Below are 21,014 nucleotides of genomic sequence, written 5' to 3' on the forward strand. Positions count from 1 at the left end.
TTCTTAATACATACAAATGGCAAACAGGTATATGAAAAAACTGCCCTTGCAAATCAAAATGGCAATGAGATATCACCTCACCACAGTTACAATGGCTATCATTAAAATGACAAAAACTACCAAATGCTGTTGAGAATGTGGATAAAGGGCACATTGTTGGTAGAAATGTAAACTCTGAATGATGTCACTCATTTGTGGAATCTAACACAAGGTGATCTCACAGAAGTGAGGAGTAGAATAATGTTTACCAGAGGCTGGGGAGAATAGCGAAAGGGAGATATGGGAGAAGTTGGTCAATAGGTACAAAGTTAGACATGAAAATAAGTTATGGTGTTCTATTACACAGCGGGGTGACTATAGCAAATAATAATGTATTATGTATTTTAAGGTAGTTAGAAGAAAATATTTGAATGTTGATGTGGTTTGGATCTGTGTCTCCACTGAAGCTCATGTTGAATTATAATATTACCCCAGTGTTATAGGTGGGGTTTGGTGGGAGGTAACTGGATCATGGGAGTGGATTTCTCATGATAGTTTAGCACCATCCCCTTGGTGCTGGTCTCATGATAGTGAGTGAGTTCTCGTGAGATCTGGTTGTTTTAAAGTGTGTAGTGCCCACACCCCCACGACCTGTTGCTCCTGCTCTGGCCATGTGACATGCCTGCTCCCCCTTTGCCTTCCACTTGACTTCAAGTTTTCTGAGGACTACTCAGAATTCAAACAGATTCCAGTATCATGCTTTCTGTACAGCCTGCAGAACTGTGAGCCAATTAAACTTCTTTTCTCTATAAATTACCCATTCTCAGGTATTTCTTTATAGCAACACAAGCGTGGACTGATACAAATGTGATCACCACAAATAATAAATGTTTAAAGTAACAAACATGCTAATTACCCTGGTTTGATTATTATACAATATATACATGCATTGAAAACCCACAACTGTACCCCATACATATGTACAATTATTACATGTCAATTATAAATAAAACTTATGGAAATGATACAAAGTATTATACTGTGTAAAATGTCTTAGAATGCATTTAATAAGGTGATTTCTACATTTATATACCCTTTTTATTGTCTTAAATCTTTTGTGAAACAAAGAGGGAGATACATTGATGATACATGAATAGAAAGATAGATTAGTAAGTAGATATACAAATCATACATATAGACACATTATATATGCACATGCTACATAAATATGTGAAACACTGAGTCATTGAAATTATTAGAAGCTTGAGGAATCTACAATTACATATATTGATTTTAAGGATGAAATTATAAGCCATGTTTCTGAGTTGATTACATATTGCAAACTCTTAGGAAATATATCTTGTTCAAGGACCACCTCCCCTAACCTTTACATTGTTATTATAGAAAAAATGAGTTAATGTATACAAATAACTGTATCATCTTTAAAACACTAAAAATATGTGTGTATATATATATATGCATTTATAAAGTAGAATATTTATGTTTGAAGACATGATTTCTAAGCTTAAAAACAACCACAAAAACATTAATATATGGTTATAGTGCTGATGCTGGATAGACATTAGCAATATCTACAGATATTATATATATATTTATATGGCTGATATATAAATATATGGATGATATGTTTTGATATATTTCTATTAATCCTCATATTCTAGAGTAAACTTTTAGTCTTAACATTGGATATGTTGTAGGCAAAATTTTAAGAAAGGCTCCCAACAACCATTCCTTCGGAGTGTGGGTAGAATTTGTGAATAACAGGAGATAGCATTCCCATTATATGCTACCTTATGAAGTACAATTGATCCTTAAGTTCAATATATTATCTAGGTTCGTTGAATCTAACCATTTGAGCCCTTTAGGAAACAAAGTTTTTCCTCAACTGATAGTGGTTAGGAAGGCTGAGAAAAGATGAGACTGATTTAACTCCATGAAATATTTCAGGTTTGAAGATGTAGAGGGCGGTATATGAGAAGGAATTTAGGCAGTTTCTAAGCAGAAAGCATCCCATAGCTGACAGCAAGGAAAAAAACAGAGATATCAGAACTACAGCCACAAGGAATTAAATTCCACCAGCTGAAATGTGCTTAGACGCTGATTCTTTCTTTGAGTCTCCAGGTAAGACACAGGTCAGCTGACAATTTGATTTCAGTCTTGTGAGACCCTAAGCGGAGGACCTAATTAAACCTGCTTAACCTTTTGAATTATAAAATTATGAGATAAAAAATGAGTATTGTTTTATGTCTTAAATTTGTAATAATTTGTTATGTAGCAATAGAAGACTGACACATGCTCATTATAAAAATATCATTGGCTCTCTATTACTAGATCATACACATTTAATTAAGAATGATGATAAGAGATTAATTAAACAGATGATAATGCAGAAGGCAAGTATTGCTGGTTGCCCAGTCATTGTTTAGATTTTAATTTATGATGACAGAGTAAATGCATTACAGATTAATATTTTCATAAGCCACTATAGACTATAAAATGCTCAACAAAATATTATAGAATTAAAAATTATACTTTGCTTATTAAACCATCACTTTTCAGGAAAACTTCAGTAGTTATTCTCATTAAGTCAGATAGTGAAGTAATCAGATCATAGAAATCTAAATTATGGAAGGCTCCCATCCCAGCTCCAATGCCTCTATAATTTATCATTGTGTAAGATCAGTTAGAAACTTTGAGTCAAACTACTAATATTTTTGTAGCTTACCTCTTACAGTAGCTTATATTTAATAAAATTATTTCGTAAGACAAAAAAATAGTTAAGACATTTTAAAAAGAGCTAAATAAGAGCAACATGTTTAAATGCCTCTCTATATAGTACTAGTATTCATTTATTAACAGGGTAAGATTGTGAGTTTAATAAAAATATACCAACTCAGATATATCAATATGTTTATAAGTTTAAAAAGCATATAGCTTTGTTTAAAATATTTTATGTATGAACAAACAATACGTTTAAGATGAGAGAAAGACGTGTAAAGTTATGCAAATGATTTAACAAAAGTTACAGGAATGAAAGGGAATTTAGGATTACAGCTGATCCTCACAGATAAATGTTTAGACTTACCTTTTTTTCCATATCAGTCAATAAGTTACAACTACATGAAAAAAAAAAAAACAAATATTTTATTAAAGTGTAAAATCAATTGATTACTTTTAAAACTCCTAGCTAGATTTAGTCAGTAATAAGTGAAAGTAAATATTAATCTTAGAATTTTAGAGAACATAAAACACAAGTGTCCCCTTTTGTTTTGCCCCTTTAATTCCAAGTGCTCTTGGCTTCTTTATGATGTCACCGTTCAACATCACCAGTTTGAACTTACAATACTTAAGTCCTGGCAAGTCATAAGTGGGGAAAATGTCTCTCCCAAGATTGTAAGTCAAATTTTAGGTTTTAAAATAACTGAAATACTTGTTAGCTTTACATTTAACTTCTTTATTATAAAGAGATGTTTATTATATTATTATTGTGCCATTCATAAGCAAAAAATAATGTGTTTAAGCAGACAAAGATTCTCAAGCAACATAACAGATTTTTTTGATTTAAGATACAGCTAGTGCATGCGTTTCAGTAAAATAGATACCTGGCTTTGAATAAGTCTTTTTTGTTTGTTTGTTTTTTTTACTGTTAGTCTTACTTGATTTTTTTATCACATTGCATTTTGAGTAATATAAAATAAAATAATTCATGATTTTCAGTCAGGGAACCACTTGGAAGTTTCTGTGAATAATTTTTTTGTATGTAATAGTGACTGAGGAGTGTGACTGAATTTTAGAGGAGACATTATATCGCAGTGTTAACCTTTAGTAAAAAGTGGGGCAGCTCTATCCAAATGTGACCAACTGAATACTAATTGTATCCCTCTTGCAAAATATTGAGTATGTGAAAATACTATGCAATGTAAAGCAGATAATCCAGACATGAGAAGTAAGTTGTATGACAGTAGTTTACTTATGCTTAATTTATTCCTTGTCAAAATAAGGTAGGTAAAGAACACATTCCAATTCTATAAACCTTTTTACAGAGGACATGCAACAAAGGTGAAGGAATGGAGTTTTGTAATATAAAGTATGGGTCGACCTTAATTTAGCAGTAGTGTTAAAGGAAAGATAAAACATGAATATTAAAAATAAAATAGGCTTTCCATAGATACTGGTGCCCATTTTGTTATAAAACAATCATTAAAGTATAATTTTTGGTAAAGGTTTAAATGCATTTGTCATGATTACTTTAGAAGCTGAGTAACTTGATGCCTGCTATGCAATAATCTGTGTTCTGGCACCTAACATGGCTGAATTACACTATATTTTAATTACTTTCAAATATATAAGCACTGTAAAATATCGATGGTATTATTGTTATCATAAGCATCAAATAGCTTTCGGAGAACTTGACCACAATCGTTAAAAACCTTTTTTTGGTCTTGTGGCTATTTTTTATGGTGTTATTCTAGTGTAATCCCAAAACATTCTTGTTTTTGTAGGAGGAAACTGATATAATTCCTAATCAAATGGCCTCACCATTAGCCAGAAAAGCACACATAAAACTTCCTAATAACAAATTAGCATATTTCTTTGGGTTCAAGTGACAGCTCCCAATGCATGTAACACACAAAATTTAAGATGCAGAAAATTAATTTTTGACTCCATTTGTCTTTTCACTGAATTCTTCTAAGAATGCCAGAGCCTTAGTTTTGGACTTAACATTTCTGTGCCTATGGCTATCAACTTGTATCTGATAAAGAAAATTTTTCTGTTTGAACTCAGTTTTTCCCTTCCCACTTATTCCTTCTCTAATACTTTTGTGCTATGCAAACCTCAACTATACCATTTAATAGTTTCATCTCTTCCTGCCTTGGCCTCAAATTTAGGTTGTGTTAGTCAACTCAGCCCATTTATAATGTTGAATAGAACTAAGATTTCTGAAACAAGTAGGAGAGGTTATCATAAAGATTTGGTGTGAGATAAGGTATCTAAATATATGAATATTTAAAATTCCAATATTAGCTTCTTGATCTTATATCTAATGCATATTTTACATTTTTCTCTCTATTGAGTAGCATTACTAAAGTCCTCTTTTACTATCCTGGTCTGGGGATTCACCTTGATGTAGAGAAGATTTTATAAATCTTGGCACCACTCACATTGTAGTCTAGAAAACTTTCTGTTGGAATAGAGGATTAGAAGGTGCTGGGGGTAGGGGAGATCCAGCATTCTGTCCATTGTAAGATGCATTATAATATGCTTAACGATACCCCTGGTCTCTACCAACTAGATGCCAGTATCATCACACACACATACACATAGACAATTGTGACAAGCAAAATGTCTTCAGACATTGGAAAATGTTCTCTGGGCGAGGAGTTCAAAATAAACCCATGCTAAGAAACACTGCTTCAGAAAATGCTAGAGAAAGAGAATCTTACTACACACAGAGCCATTCCTCAGCAAGACAATAATCCTGGGGCAGTTGACCTTGCCTTTACACAGAGACTCCTCTAGCAAATACAAGAAGAGCAGCTCAGGCTGCAGTCAGTTCCTAGAAAACTTTCTACCATGTCTTTTATGGTCTTCTTTTCCCTGCAGCTGATGCAGATTCCAAAAATCTAGTCTACTGGCAAGATATCTGGCAATATGCATACAGACAGGAGATCTATGGACAACTCACATGTAACTGGGGAGATAAATCATTTAAATCCTTTGACTTTGAATCCACTATATATTTTTAAAACACATCTAAGCAGAGATACAGTTACAGCCAAGAGGAAAGATGGGTGGATTTTGTATTTAGATTAAAATATAACCCAGACTAAAAGGAAAAATAATCAGAAAAACAAACTTGGTTAAATGTTTACCCCTGAAAAATATTTTTATGGTGGTAGAATAGAAATAGATTTTTCTCTTAAGAAATAAAGTCACCCACGTCTCTTGCTTCTCTACTTTTTATTTCAGAAAACTTAATCCTAGTTTTCTTTTCAAAGTTGCAAATACATTATATTCTACATTGTTGACAATGGGAAACCTTCTTTACCTCAGAACACGCACAGTTACTGAAAATGATTTTGAAGTAATTGAATATATAAGCTTGACCTGAAGGTGGAATTTTAACTTCTACATTCCATTTAATCTTGGTAAATATGAGGCATTAATTACTGTGTTGCCTCATATATATCCAGACACTTTAATTTAAGCATTAGTCCTATTAAAAAACAACAACGACCTTTTGACTTAATAATCACATTTTTCCCTCTTCTTAGGTTAAGTCATTAAATTAGATCTTATGGATTTAATTTAAAATTATGAAAATACATTTACATTCATATAAAAATATCTCAAAATAAAAATAGGGAATACACTAACAGTTTATTTTCAATAAGACAGTTTGAAAGTTTTTTTAATAAGAATGTCAAAAATTGAATGCAAATGCACCCTGACCTAGATAATTACTCGACTGTACCAGAGAGGAAAGGAAAGAGATGCTCTCACCAGCAGAGCCAGACTTAAAGAGTGGGAAAGTGCTATCAAATCCAAAAGATCAAATTGCTTTAATTGCTTATCACACACATTTGCATAGTGAGTAGGGGCAAGGGTATTTGGTTTATTGCTGCTTGGGATCCTATAAATGATTCTCACTAAAAATGCAAGAGGTTAAAATTTATTGAACTGTCACTAACTCTGATCTCATAAACACTAAGAAATATATAGAAAACTTTGATCACACAAAAAAGATACATTATGGCAGATTCCAGTCAATCCAACTTGCTTTTCTCCAACCAATGGCTGTTCGGTTACCACATAGAGTCCTGCTTATTTTTGAAGTGAATACAATAAAATTATATTGTGTACGTGCTAGTATTTCTGGACTTTTTCTTTCAATATAATATTCCTTTGTATTCATTAAAGTTTCCATATTGCACATATAAGTAATTTATTCCTTTCGATTGCTGAGAAGTATTCCATTATATTTATGTAGCACACTTAGTTTATCCATTCCTTTGTTGATGGACACTTGAGTTCCTTTTAGTTTGAGGTTATTGTGAATCAAATTGCTATGAACATTTTTGTCTAAGTCTTTCTGTGGACTTTTGTTTTCCTCCTTTTCTTTATTTCCTAGAGGAAAAGTTTTAATTCACTTATGCAGCTTTTATATGTATTTCAATAACTTGTTTCTGTATAATTTGCTTTTGTGTTATTTCAAGTTTTAATTAATTTTCCTAAATTTTTATCTTCTAATTTGATTGGTATATAGAAATGTACTTCATTTAAACTATTTATCATATAATCATTAAACAAGTATAATTCATTAAACTCTGTATCATATAAACTTATTACATTTGATTGGCATTTTTGTTATTATTATAGATGTCACTGGATATCATATTTACCCAATTGTATCCTCTACAAATAAAGACAATTTTAGTTCTTCCTTTTCAATCTTAGTGCTTTTATTGCTTTATGAAACAAAATAGGATCTGAATTTAAATGCTTAATAGATACAGTAGGTTGATCTTTGCCTTCTTTCTGATTTTTAAGGAAAGACAGTCAATATTCCTCCAATAAGTTTGATTTTAAAAATAGGCATTATCTAGATGTATTCTATCCATCTGTGGGCTATGTTCTCTATTGCTGGTTTTCTAAGAATTTTTAATTGTGAATGAATATTACTTTCTTTCAAAAATTCTTCTGCATATACTGAAATGATCAGATGATTTTTCTTATTTATTTTGTCAATTGGAATGATTGTGTTAGTTGATTTTAGGTTAAACCAACCTCATATTCTGGAAAGTAAACCAGATGGTCATGATGTATTAGTAATTTTATATGTTTGTCAGTATGACTTTTTAAATTTTAAGAAATTATGGGTCTATAATAATGCAGGATATTCATCTGTAATATGCATTTTTAGTATTAACCTCAAAAGTATTTGGGTTATTTATAATAGCCTCAAAAATGAGTTGGAACATACTTACTCCTCCTCTACTTCTTTTCTTATACTATTTTCCTAGTTTCAATGGACAGATTTAAAACATTGATTTTAAACATTTTTATAATATAAAACACTAAAACTAAGTTATTCTCTATGAACTTTTAGGCAGTATTCTATCATTTTCATAGATTATCTTATTGTCCAGTTGCTTCTTTTTAAATAGGTTTTCATTGTGATCTCTTTTGGACTACTGGTTCTTTAAAAGGAGCTGTTTATTTTTCAAATATTTATATATTGTCTAGATAATTTTATTATTGATTTCAAATTCAATTGCTGGGTGATTAAATAATATGTCCTAGAAATTATAGAATAAATTAACAGATCACTCTGATGTACTATTTTGAAAATCTCAAGTTTAATAATGTTTCATGAACTTAAAATCTTTCCTTTTCGAGAGCATTTGGAATAATGTAGTTCATAATCATTGTTGGGCATCAACATTTCTTCTGCAATATATAAATGTACTTTGACTGGATCTGAATTTAGAGATTCAGATATGATTGGGCAAGTAATTTTGGTGCATGTACTCAGTTTAAGAAAATGATAGGCTGGATAACTTATTGGTGAAAACATATTAAATATTATTCAGCTAATACAAATTTTTATAGCACGAAAAAATGTGCCACGTTTTATGCTGCTAGCTTCATTCTTTAGTCAAGGTATCAAGATACTGCTTTTCTTTGCTTAAACCTTAAGTTTCACACACTGTCAAATATACACCATGTGTGTGTTTGTGTATGAGCACGAAAGCCTCAAACTCACTCATGAACAATGATGGCTCTATGTCCAAAATATAATGCAACAATGTAAAATAATATTTCTCTAATAGATCTTAGGATTGGTCTCCATCACCAATGAATAAAAATTAGATTGTAAAACACTCCTTCGTGGGAACAAACACGTTAAGATAGTAATAAAACAAATGGGAACCTATAAATGAAAAACAATTTGCAATATAGTTTTTTTGTCAGATTTTCTTTAAAAAGTAATGAAATTCCTTATGAATTTTTGTGGTCCACACTGACATATACACATGCACACACAAATTCACAGGTGCACACATAGGCCATTTAATAATTTGGAATTGGTGTAGTTTTTTGAGACTATTGTGAGGATATGCTTTTACATAAGCATAGAGTTTATAAAGTGATACCTTGTTTCAAATTCAATTGAGAGAATTTGGAGCATGAACTGGGAAAAATAATTCAACTGTGTTTTTGTAATTTTTTAAATGTATATTTTCAGATGTGCAATTTGCTTATACACACACACACATATAAACAAATTGCACATCTGAAAATATACACACATATGTCATATATGTATGTATATATAGTTTGTTTGACCGACCATTATTTAGTACTGTTGTAATTTGAAAACACATTTGCTTATCTCTATTATCCTGGAGACGAAGTAATCTTATATAACAAAAGATATCTGAGATTGTGAAATATTTCTCTAGTTGTTGGTTGCAGGTACTGGAGTATAATAATGACAATTTAAAACAGTGATTTTTTTATAAATTAACTAACACCTTTCGTTTTTGTTTTAATAGCCAAAGAGTAAACTTTGGGCCATATGATAATTACATTCCAGGTAAGAAAGCATTCAATATTTATTGCAAAACACGTGTGCTTAATTTTATGGTAAGTATTATCCTCCATTCAAAGTGATAAAGCAAACATTGCCATGGAATAAAATTGATAATTAACTATTTCCCAAGGAACCTTTCCTACAGGCCCAGTGAACACTTTTTATATATATTTTGCTTTGTTTTGAATCCAAGGAAGTTTAAGTAAATACGTTCAGTATATGAAAGCCGGAAATAGTTACATGTTAGAATTCATACAATCAGATAATCTTACAGTTGAAAAGCAATGTAGAAATTGGATAAATAACTTCTTGTTTACGTCAGGAATTTCTTCTACAACATTCCTGATAGACTATATCCAGCTTATAATTGGCCCCGTATTTCTTTACTAGACAAGGTAAAGGTATTTGATTTTGAAGAACTTCAAATATCAAGTATTTTCCCTTCAGATATTGAGCTTAAATATAATTTTTTCTGTATATTTTTCCCATTGTTCCTATTTTCTTTAGAAAACTCATAGAAAATGTCTATTATTTCCACACATTAATGCTGCATGTATCTAAATACAATGATGAAATCTCTCATTGGCCTCATTGGTAACTTAAATAACTTTAATTATTTGTATTATAGTTTCCAGATTACTTCACCCACCCAGTCACCATTCTGTAGGCTTTTTGTCATTTTCCTTTACAAAATATGTCACCCATAACAATACCATTCTTGGGTGTATAGTATTTACCCCTCTTTTTTTTTTTTTTTTTTTGAGACGGAGTCTTGCTCTGTCGCTGAAGCTGGAGTGCAGTGGCATGATCTCGGCTCACTGCAAGCTCCGCCTCCTGCGTTCACGCCATTCTCCTGCCTCAGCCTCCTGAGTAGCTGAGACTACAGACGCCCACCACCACACCTGGCTAATTTTTTGTGTTTTTAGTAAAGATGGGGTTTCACTGTGTTAGCCAGGATGGTCTCGATCTCCTGACCTCATGATCAGCCCACCTTGGCTTCCCAAAGTGCTGGGATTACAGGCGTGAGCCACCGCGCCTGGCCGCATTTACTCTTGTAGCTTGGAAAGTTATTACTAACTAAGGTGATCTTAAGTCTTAGCACTTAGATTAAATCATGTATTTACTGAATGTTTATGCTGGCATTGTGCTAAGTACTATGGGAGCTACGGAAGTAGTTAACTTATTTTCTGTTATTAATAAAATTCTATACTAACCAAAAGCACAAAGCAAAAACCTAGACTGGAAGAGATAGATTTAAAAGGAAGCTGTAAAACTGAATCTTTCCATTTATATTATAGTTATGCTAGTTTTGCAATGACTACTTTATATAGTTATCTGTAAAACAGCTCAAAATAGAAAAATCAATTTTTATTTTCTTAATAACAGAAAATTGCAAACATTACCAAATAAATAATTTGAATCATTTGCTTATTCATTACATGATACATGTTGCACGTAATGCCATTTCAGCTCTGATGGAATTCCATTCACTCCAAAATGTGTTTTTTGTCTCCCTTATTTTAGTCAGTGAATTAAGCAAACAATCATGGAATCAGCAACACTTTGCCCTGTTATTTCCCAAACCACAACGGCCAGGAACAAAAAGGAGATCAAAACCTTCTCAAATACGGGACAATACGGTTCCTGTAAGCATTGGAAAGATTTTATAATTATCAGTAATAAGTAATAACTTAGTAATAATTATAACCACAATAAGTAATTATAATTAGTCTTAAGTAATCACTAAGTAGTAAGCTTGTGAAATCATGTATAGTTGTATGTGTTATAGATCAAAGCTGACCAACAAGTTTCTGCAATGATGGGAATATTTATCTCTGTAGTCCAATGAGGCTATTAAATACTTGAAATGAGGCTAGTGCAACTAAAGAATTGAATTTTACATTTAAATTACATTGAATTAAAATAAATTCACATGTGGCTATGAAATGCCCTATTGAACAGCACAGTTAGAGATAATTCAAAGTCTACCACTTAAAGAAAAGATATGTTTTATTTGCATTTTACTGTATACAGTTGCCCTCTTTATTTCATATTAACTATTTTTTTCAGTAAACACACATTATAAAAATTGTTTCCAAGAAGCACAAAATTATGGAGTTCCTGATGTTAGAGTTAGTGTGAACATTCAGGAAATGTTCTATAGCTGGAGAAACCCCTCATTTGAGTCATGGGATTACATTATATCTTTAATGCTTCCTCAGTTCTGTAATATAGAATTCAGGAATCAGAGTATTGGAAAATAAATATTTTTCAATGTTTCTGGAGTCAGAAAATTTCACAAAATAAATGTATCATTAACTTGTTTATTTTTAAAAATGTAACCCATTAATAGTAAACAAAGTTCTTTTTTTCTTGCTGAATTTATTTTTCCATTTTTGTTAATATTTGTACAGAGATTAGCTGTTTTTGCCATTCAGTTTTGTACATATTTAATTAGAAGTTGAAAACAAAATGCATAATGTCTCTCAAATTAACATTCTCTGTTACAGATTTCATTATTTCAGTTACCAATCTGATGATACTCAATTTGTATCTGCCAAGCAATAGGAGTTTCAGGCTTTTATCTTTAACCATGAATAGCATTCTAAATTCCAGAGACTCTGAAAATGAAGACAGACTAAGATATGCCTCAACCTGAACTATTAGATATTAGAGAATAGCTTTTGATTTACCTAGAAATAGAAGGTGGGCAAGATATTCCAAGAATTCTTAAGAACATAGAGTTAAAAAAGCCTCTTATGATTGTGAAGATATGCCATGAGTCTACCAATTTGAACCTAAAATCCTGAGGTAACTATGAAGATCCTATAAACTGAAAGTAACCTCCAAATGAGGCATGATTATTTGCTAGTTAAAAAAAAGCATGAAAATAAAAAAGCAAAACAAAGGATGAAATCTCAAACTTCCCCATTTTTTAACAAAAGCTAAAATCTTTATGGTTGAAGTTAAAATATATTTGGGATATACTAATAAAAACTGTGTTATTCGCCCGCAAGTTGTTCATCATTATTGTAACCATCTTTCAGATAATGGATGAAGAACAATTAAGAGGAGGTCGTAGACAACCATTATGGATGTACCGTTCTTTAATGAGAATTTCTGAAAGACCATCCGTTTATTTAGCTGCCAGGAGGCAGCCTCTCAAACCAACTTGTACTGTCAAGGTGGATTCTAAAGCAACAGGTAGAGATAACTTATTGTTTTTATATTATCTCTGTAATTTTCTGATTAGGTTTCTATTAGAATTTTATCAAGTTTGGATTTTCTCATTTTAAGAAATATTTGAATATTTATCCCCAGAGATTGGTAAGAAAGGTGAAGACAAGACAACACAGAAGGACACAACAGATTCAGAATCAGAATTAAAACAAGGAAAAAAAGATTCAAAGAAAGGCAAGGATGCAGAGAAAGGAAAAGATGAAAAGCTAGGTGCAAAGAAAGATAGCAAAAAAGGTAAAAAGGATGCAGAGAAGGGCAAAGACTCAGCTACAGAATCTGAAGATGAAAAAGGAGGTGCAAAGAAAGATGACAAAAAAGATAAAAAGGATTCAAAGAAAGGCAAAGACTCAGCAACAGAATCTGAAGATGAAAAAGGAGGTACAGAGAAAGATAGCAAAAAAGGTAAAAAGGATTCAAAGAAGGGCAAGGATTCAGGCATAGAATTACAAGCTGTAAAAGTAGATGAAAAGAAGGATGAGGATGGAAAAAAAGATGCAAACAAAGGTGATGAATCGAAGGATGCCAAGAAGGATGCCAAGAAAGATGCAAAGGAGATTAAAAAAGGCAAGAAAGATAAGAAGAAGCCCAGTAGTACAGACAGTGACTCAAAGGATGATGTCAAGAAAGAGTCTAAGAAGGATGCCAAGAAAGATGCCAAGAAAGATACTGAGAAAGAATCTGCTGATTCAAAGAAGGATGAAAAGAAAAATGCTAAGAAGAATGCAAAGAAGGATGAAAAGAAGGATGCAAAGAAGAAGGGCAAGTAGGCCTTGGATAAGAATTCGAACCGAAAGAATAATTCAAAAGCATATTCGATGAAACAATAGTGGTAGTCTGCAACTGAATTTGTGAGAAAAAAAAAGGGCTCAAAGAATTAAATAATTTTTAAAGGTGGTAAAGAAGGATACAAAGGAGAACTCAGAAGAGATTTATAAAAATACATAAGAAAGATGTTAAGAAAAATTAAGGGGGGATCCATTGAAAGACTTGAAGAATACCTATACTTAAATTTGGTGATATGAAGGATTCAATGAATGATCTCTAGAAAGATTTAAAGAAGAATATTCAGATAATGATGTTGAAGATAATGACACTAAATCTATGGACACACATACACACACACAGACAGTTTAATGAAGGCTTAAAAAAATCCAAGGAGACAGATGTTGTATCTATAGATTTAAAATAATCTCAAGCTGCATCCACAGATACAAAGAAATATAGGAGCCATGAAATGAAGTTAAACACCTTGTAGAAAGCCTACTTTCAAGTAAATATAGCATTCCTTTAGAAGAAAAAAAAAGTAAAAGAAAAGAAAAAAATGTATTACTGCCTGATGAGCCTACATCTTTCTTTCTGAAGTTTAAACAACCACAGTCATGTTTATGGTTGTTGGATGTCACACTTCCAATCCAAAAGAAGCACACTTGGTAAGTCAGTTTTGTTTTGTTTATTTATTTATTTACCTATTTATTTATTTATTTATTTTTTGAGATGGCGTCTCTCTCTGTCACCCAGGCTGGAGGGCAGTGGCGCGATCTCGGCTCACTGCAAGCTCCGCCTCCCAGGTTCACACCATCCTCCTTCCTCAGCCTCCCAAGTAGCTGGACTACAGGCGCCCGCCACCACGCCTGGCTAATTTTTTTGTATTTTTAGTAGAGACGGGGTTTCACCGTGTTAGCCAGGATGGTCTCAATCTCCTGACCTCATGATCCGCCCATCTCGGCCTTCCAAAGTGCTGGGATAACAGGCGTGAGCCACCGCTCCCGGCCAGTTTTGTTTTATTTTAAGCCAGATTGAATTAATTCTTCTTTTTCGTTTTTGTGGGTACATAGTAGATGTAATAATAATTGAACCAAATTATAATTAGATAGGAGGAATAAGTTCAAAAGATCTATTATATAGCATGTTAACTATAGTTAATGACAATATATTGTATTATTGAAAAATGCTAAGAGAATGAACATTGTGCTCTCATCGCATAAATGATAACCATGTGAGGTAATGCTTATGTCAATTAGCAAGATTTCAGGATTCCACAATGTATACATGCTTCATAACATCATATTGTACACAATAAATATGTTTTTACTGATCAAATTAAGTAAATTTAAAATAATAATCAAACCAATGTAAAGGTTCAAATTGACACCGTTCTTATATTATCTCTGTAATTTTCTGAGTATATTTCTTTTAGAATTTTATGAAGTTTGGACTTTCTCATTTTAAGAAATATTCAAAGAACATGGAGAGACAACCAAATAAATGAAGCTTTAAAAAGTGTCCGTGGAAAGGTTAAGGAAGTCTCTCACTAGGGAGAGGTTACTAGCTTATGATAGATTATATTATTACCAATTAAGCAACCAAAGTTTTAAAATGGAAATCAATTTATTGTGATTGAAAGAAGGATGAAAATCAAAATAATTTATTACCGACAAGAACAAATTTAAATGAGGCATATGAAAGAGCTACTTGTAAATGGCTAAATACTTCACAAAACTAAATTCACCAGAATTTAACAGAGTGTAACAGAGTAAGAATATATACATACTATTTATTTAGATGTGGAAACAATTAACTTACTGTCTTTAAAACTATATTAAACTCTATTGTGACCCATAAGTCCTATTGATTTGAGGGAAAAAAAAGCAATATTGAGCAAAATGCAATATCCTTGAACTTCTCAATTAAATGACAATTCATTTATTTCTGATTTATCATTTTCTTAAATAAACTCAATGGTGCTGCAGAACTTGTTAAATGATTTTCTCTTTTTATTCTTCCTGACATAAACTTTGGATGCAATGTAAAGCTTCTCTTGCACATTAAAGGAAGGGTCTCCTATTCTGTATGTTCCTAAGAGCTAGCTTCCAAGGAATGGTAAGGAATAATTGTTTTTCTTTAACATTCAACATTGGGTCTTGTCCCTCCTGCGTCAACTACTAAGAGTCAGTGGTTACTGTAACTCATGATCTGCCAGGTGATCACACCTTGTTTGCCTGGGTCAGCTGTAATGGCAGAGGGAGTCAAATCCTGGCCCTTTGTTCTCCTCCCACTCCCTCTAGGAACCTGCTCATCATCTTCCTCTGCTTATAGTAAAATTATGTGTTGAGATTGCTAAACTTTTCTGGAAATGTTACCATGTCTCTGAGGATTTAGGAAATCATTTCAAATCCTCTTTTTCCTCTATAAAAAGGCCCTTAAGATTATTTTCACCAATAGGATTCAAAAGTCAGGTTTTAGATTGAAATGTAATATAAAATGACAGAAAAATTGAGCTTCTACCTTTAATATCCTACTGAGGTGCACCATCACCTAAATTTAATAGCAGTGTCCTTTTATTCTAGTACCCCTTCATTGATGTCTATGTTGTTTGCTCAGTTATTCCAATAAAAAATAAAAATAAAAAAATGGCTTTACATACCATTCTTATGCTATTGAATCTTATATTTAAACCCAGTATTTACTTATTTACTTAGCTCCATATTCCCATATCCAAATGCTTAATTAAGGCATCTAGTTGACTAGCTTCCAGGTATCTCAAAATTAACAAATCCCAAAGAGAACTGTTGACATCCCTCCACCAATGCCTCTTTCTCCCCAAGTTCTAGCCAACCCACTAAATGACACTGGTATCCAGTCTGTAGCTTAATCCAAAATCAGTGAGTCATCCCTAATTACTCTTTTTTCTTCACCCTGCCTACTAGTAGTAAGTCCTATCCTGTCTACCTAGAAAATACTCGAATTGGTATAATTAATTACATTTCTACCACTTCTGTACGCTAAAAGTCCAATCAACCATTATCTCTTACTTGAAAACTCCAAAGCCCTCTAAGTGCAGGGGAAGCCCCTGCTTCATATCTCTCTACAGCTCCATATCCCATTCTCCATATAGAAACCCTCATGTTTCTCCCTTGGTCAAAGCTTTCTAGGGTACTGATGCCACACTTACCATCAACTTTTCTTTTGCTCTGGCTTATAAATCCATTAATGATCTGTGTTCTGACTATTTCTCTGCCCTCATGTGACAACACTATCCCTTTTGTTTACCATGCACTTATTGCACTGGATTTTTAAAAATATTTTACCACATGTAACCTTACAATATTAAGCCTTTACACTTGTTCCTTCTCCATAGAATGCAATTCTCCTAGAACATCACATTGTTGACTCCTTCAAAATAGTCATTCTCAGCTTACAATTTACATTTCCAGATATTTTTCATAGACTAATTTATTTTTTGACACAGTGTCTGTCTCTGTTGCACAGGCTGAGGTACAATGGTGTGATCACAGCTCACAGCAGCCTCAACCTCCCCAGGCTCAGGTGATTCTCCCACCTCAGCCTCCCCAGTAGCTGGGACTACAAGAGCTCTTCACCACATCCAGATAACTTTTGTATTTTGTAGAGATGGAGTTTTGCCATGTTGCCCAGGCTGGTCTCCAACTCCTGGGCTCAAGCAATCCACCCACCTCACCCTCTCCAAGTGCTTGGATTACAGGAATTGTACTATCAAAGACTAGGTGTTAATAATTACATCATGGAGAATGGGGTAACCACCCTTCAAACATTTATCCTTTGTGTTAAAAACAATACAAATATACTCTTATAGTTATTTTTAAATGTACAATTAGGTTATTATTGACTATAGTCACTCCAATGTGCTATCAAATGGTAGGTCTTATTCTTTTTTTTCTAATTTTTGTGCATTAACGATGCTCATCTCTCCTTCAATTCCCCACTACCTTTTCCAGACTCTGATAATCATCCTTTTACCCTCTGCCTCCATGAGTTTGTTTTAATTTTTAGATACAACAAATGAGAGAGAACATGCAATGTTTCTCCACATCTTTGCCAACACTTGTATCTTTGTGATAATAGCCAATTTATATATATATATCACTTATGTATACAAACATACATATATGTACACACATACATATATGTATATATACACACATACATATATGTATTATACACACACATACATATACGTGTACACATTGAATTTATTACATTTTACATGTATGTGTGTATATATATATACATGTCAATATAGAAAAAATAGAAAATTTAAAATAACCTATATCATTTTTGGTGGCATCAAAATATGCAATAATTTTATTATCACTAATTGATTCAAACTTATTTTCATGAGAAATCAATACAATCAATCTTAAACAAGAATTACTGAAAAAGTACATAGAAGTTGTCATATACCAAGTTAATTATGCACCAAGTGAAAAGTCTTATACCAAATTACAATCAAGAAGATGCTTGTAAAAGCAGTGGCAAAAATCAATATTATTGCATAATTAAAATCATGTTCAAGTTATCTCGCAAATGCTTAATCTGCAAAATCTTTTTTAAGTTAAAATAACAGCAGCAGCAAAAATGACTATTATTTATTTACTACTATTTGCTAAACACTTTCCTAGTATTATCACTTAATCCTCACAACAATCCTAATATATCTCCATTTAATTGAAGCTCAGAAAGGTTAAGTAACAGTAAATTTGCACAGATAATGCAAAACCAGAATTTGAGTCTGAATGAATCTCATATGACACCAACATTTAGACTGTGGTTATGTGGTGTAATTGTGGATTTGGGAGAATTTTTATTTAGCACCACAGGTTCGGTTTCTTCATATCCTATGTATCTTTATTTGCAAAAATGTATAGTTATGTTAAAATTACATAAAATTATATTATTTATTTAAAGATCTACTACAGAATTTAAGAAGGCAGTTGTTCTACTCACAATTGCTCACCATCGGCCTCCCCTGCTACTACTGTTCCTACTCTCTATACCCTTTGTGTCTGCTCAGTAAGTATTGCACATTGCTTTGTAATTTACATTAGTTGTATTTGCAGGAATGTGCTGTATTGAACAAATATGGAAGTTAAAAATATGCATAAGAATCCTAGATCATCCATTATGTAATAATAAAAAGGGATTAAGAAGCAGGATTTAAAACATTAAAGTCAAAGAAAAATGGAAGAATACTAGTGTACACCTAAGAATATTGATTCTAGAAACCATTAGAAAAAATAACAACTAGATATAAGATTATCTGATAATGATTACTAATGTTCTCTAACCCCTCCAACATAAGGACTTCCTTGGTATATATGCATTGAGAGAGTGACAGTTAACATCGAAACAGTACATACATTCATATACACACATACAAATAAAAGGCTGTGTTTTTATTATTTTATTTATTATTTTTGCACCAAGAGGACAATATGCATTGTTCTCCATTCTTTTCTTTTGTGAATTTGTAAGCTGTTTGAGGATTTTTTTCCCCCTTCGGTTTGCTTAACTTTTCGTATAACTTTAAAACAAGTTTTTCAAGTACTAAGGGACATGAAATAGTTATATTTCATTAAAAAATTTTGTATCTAACATTGTCACATAGCTTTGATGGTTAAGTAACTTACTGAATTTCGGTGCTTTAGGTTGAGGAACTTGAGCTATTTCTATAGAAAAAGTGACAGTCATTCTGTAATGGTACTTGAAACCTGATAAAACCACATGAGTGACAAAAGTGGGGTCCAAGTGAAACTAACCGATTTTGAAAAATAGGGGAGGGAGGGATGGCTAAGAGGATAAGGAATCATTAATACAATTCCAAAAGAGCTCAATTTTGCAAGAGATGGCAAAATCCAAAACCATTGCTCTGTGGGTTTATACAGTAAAGTTTTCTAAAGTTTACTTATGAAGTAAACAGAAAAGTTTGCCTCCAGAGAAAAAGGTATTAGTCTAAGGGTCATATACATCCTAAACTTATATGCAAATGTAGCTATTTGCATTATTTTTTATACAAAGTTTGGCCTCTTTAACAAGTGAGAGTCCAGGACAAATAGGAAAGGAATTTTGAAAATTATATTATTCCAATTCTCTTTACAACATATATCTTTGTCAAATCACAAAGTAGTAACTTGCTAATACTTAGATCATTCCTTTTTTTTTTTTTTTTTTTTTTTTGATCGAGTCTCGCTCCCTCTGTTGCCCTGGCTGGAGTGCAGTGGCATGATCTCAGGCTTACTGCAACTTCCACCTTCAGGTTCAAGTGATTCTCCTGCCTCAGCCTCTCTGGTAGCTGGGATTATAGGTATGCATCACCACATCCAGCTAATTTGTATTTGTTTTGTTTTAGTAGAGATGTAGTTTCACAATGTTGGCCAGGCTGGTCTCAAACCTCTGCCCTCAAGTTATCTGCCCACCTCGGCCTCCCAAAGTGCTGGGATTACAGGCATGAGCCACCATGCCCTGCCATTAATGCAGGCAAATATATACAGACCCTGGTCACCTTTCAGTCATTTAGTATTTTTATATCATGTTCCTTCAGGTCTATTTTTTTAACCATTGGACAATACCTCATTAGTAAATATACCAGATGAAATAATTCTGGTGTTTTGAACATATTGAACATGGGCTCTGAAGACACCCAATAATTTCTAAGTGAGCACAGTTCCATTTTAAGCCTTCTATACAGTTTATGATAGTTTTTATAGTTTTTATTTTTTAAATGATTCAAATGTAAGTTCTTCCCTTAGCTTAATCTGAGCCCTAATCCGAGCCCTAATCCATAATAAAATGAAATTGCTTGTGTAAATAAAGTGAAATATGAATAAAAGTATTGTGGAAAGTATCCAGTGATAATATCTAAATAATGATTCAGTTTTCTTATCAGGCTAAACTATTAGGCAAACATATAAATAGAAACCTATTCCAGGTGTTAAATATGTTCAATAATCAATTTTATAGTTATTAATAAGTTATTATATATGGTAATTTTTTATAGTTTCTCAGTTATTGGATGCAAAACAAAATAGCTGCCATAATCATCATATTTGCAGTTTTATGATAGGCAAAATCAAAGATTTTCAGGGTGTGTACAGAGAGGATATGTGAGTAACAAATCACGTTATGGTTTAGTTTGGCATTCGGATAAAAAAGTTAAATTTAAAAAAATCCATAAACCTCGAAAGTGCATTTTTGTTGATTGGAAAAAAAAGGCAAGGGTATGATTTTGCTGACAGCAAGATTAAGAACCACAAATACACTTAAAAACTAACTATATATATAAATATATATTATAAATATATAATTGTAATTTATATATTTATATATTTATAAAATATAAAATATATTATAAATATATATC

General features: G+C 32.2%; 1 protein-coding gene across 4 annotated transcripts in view; it reads left to right on the forward strand.

Annotated features, from left to right (window-relative positions):
- Positions 1-3,315: 3,315 nt before the first annotated feature.
- CYLC2 (cylicin 2) overlaps positions 3,316-21,014 on the forward strand; it is a 26,568-nt gene continuing 8,869 nt past the window's right edge. The window contains exons 1-8 of one of the 4 annotated variants that reach the window (XM_058445538.1): positions 3,316-3,393; positions 9,561-9,601; positions 11,123-11,244; positions 12,646-12,802; positions 12,920-14,268; positions 15,651-15,718; positions 18,563-18,667; positions 19,839-19,958. In XM_058445538.1, the coding sequence (XP_058301521.1) occupies positions 3,377-3,393; positions 9,561-9,601; positions 11,123-11,244; positions 12,646-12,802; positions 12,920-13,605 (1,023 nt within the window). In that variant the 5' untranslated portion in view covers positions 3,316-3,376 and the 3' untranslated portion in view covers positions 13,606-14,268; positions 15,651-15,718; positions 18,563-18,667; positions 19,839-19,958. The remainder of the gene's footprint in view (positions 3,394-9,560; positions 9,602-11,122; positions 11,245-12,645; positions 12,803-12,919; positions 14,269-15,650; positions 15,719-18,562; positions 18,668-19,838; positions 19,959-21,014) is intronic. The other 3 variants (XM_058445537.1, XM_058445536.1, XM_058445535.1) reach the window with 3 other exon arrangements.

This window comes from Hylobates moloch, unplaced genomic scaffold, assembly GCF_009828535.3.
Source record: "Hylobates moloch isolate HMO894 unplaced genomic scaffold, HMol_V3 SCAFFOLD_10, whole genome shotgun sequence".
NCBI classification, from domain to species: Eukaryota; Metazoa; Chordata; class Mammalia; order Primates; family Hylobatidae; genus Hylobates; species Hylobates moloch.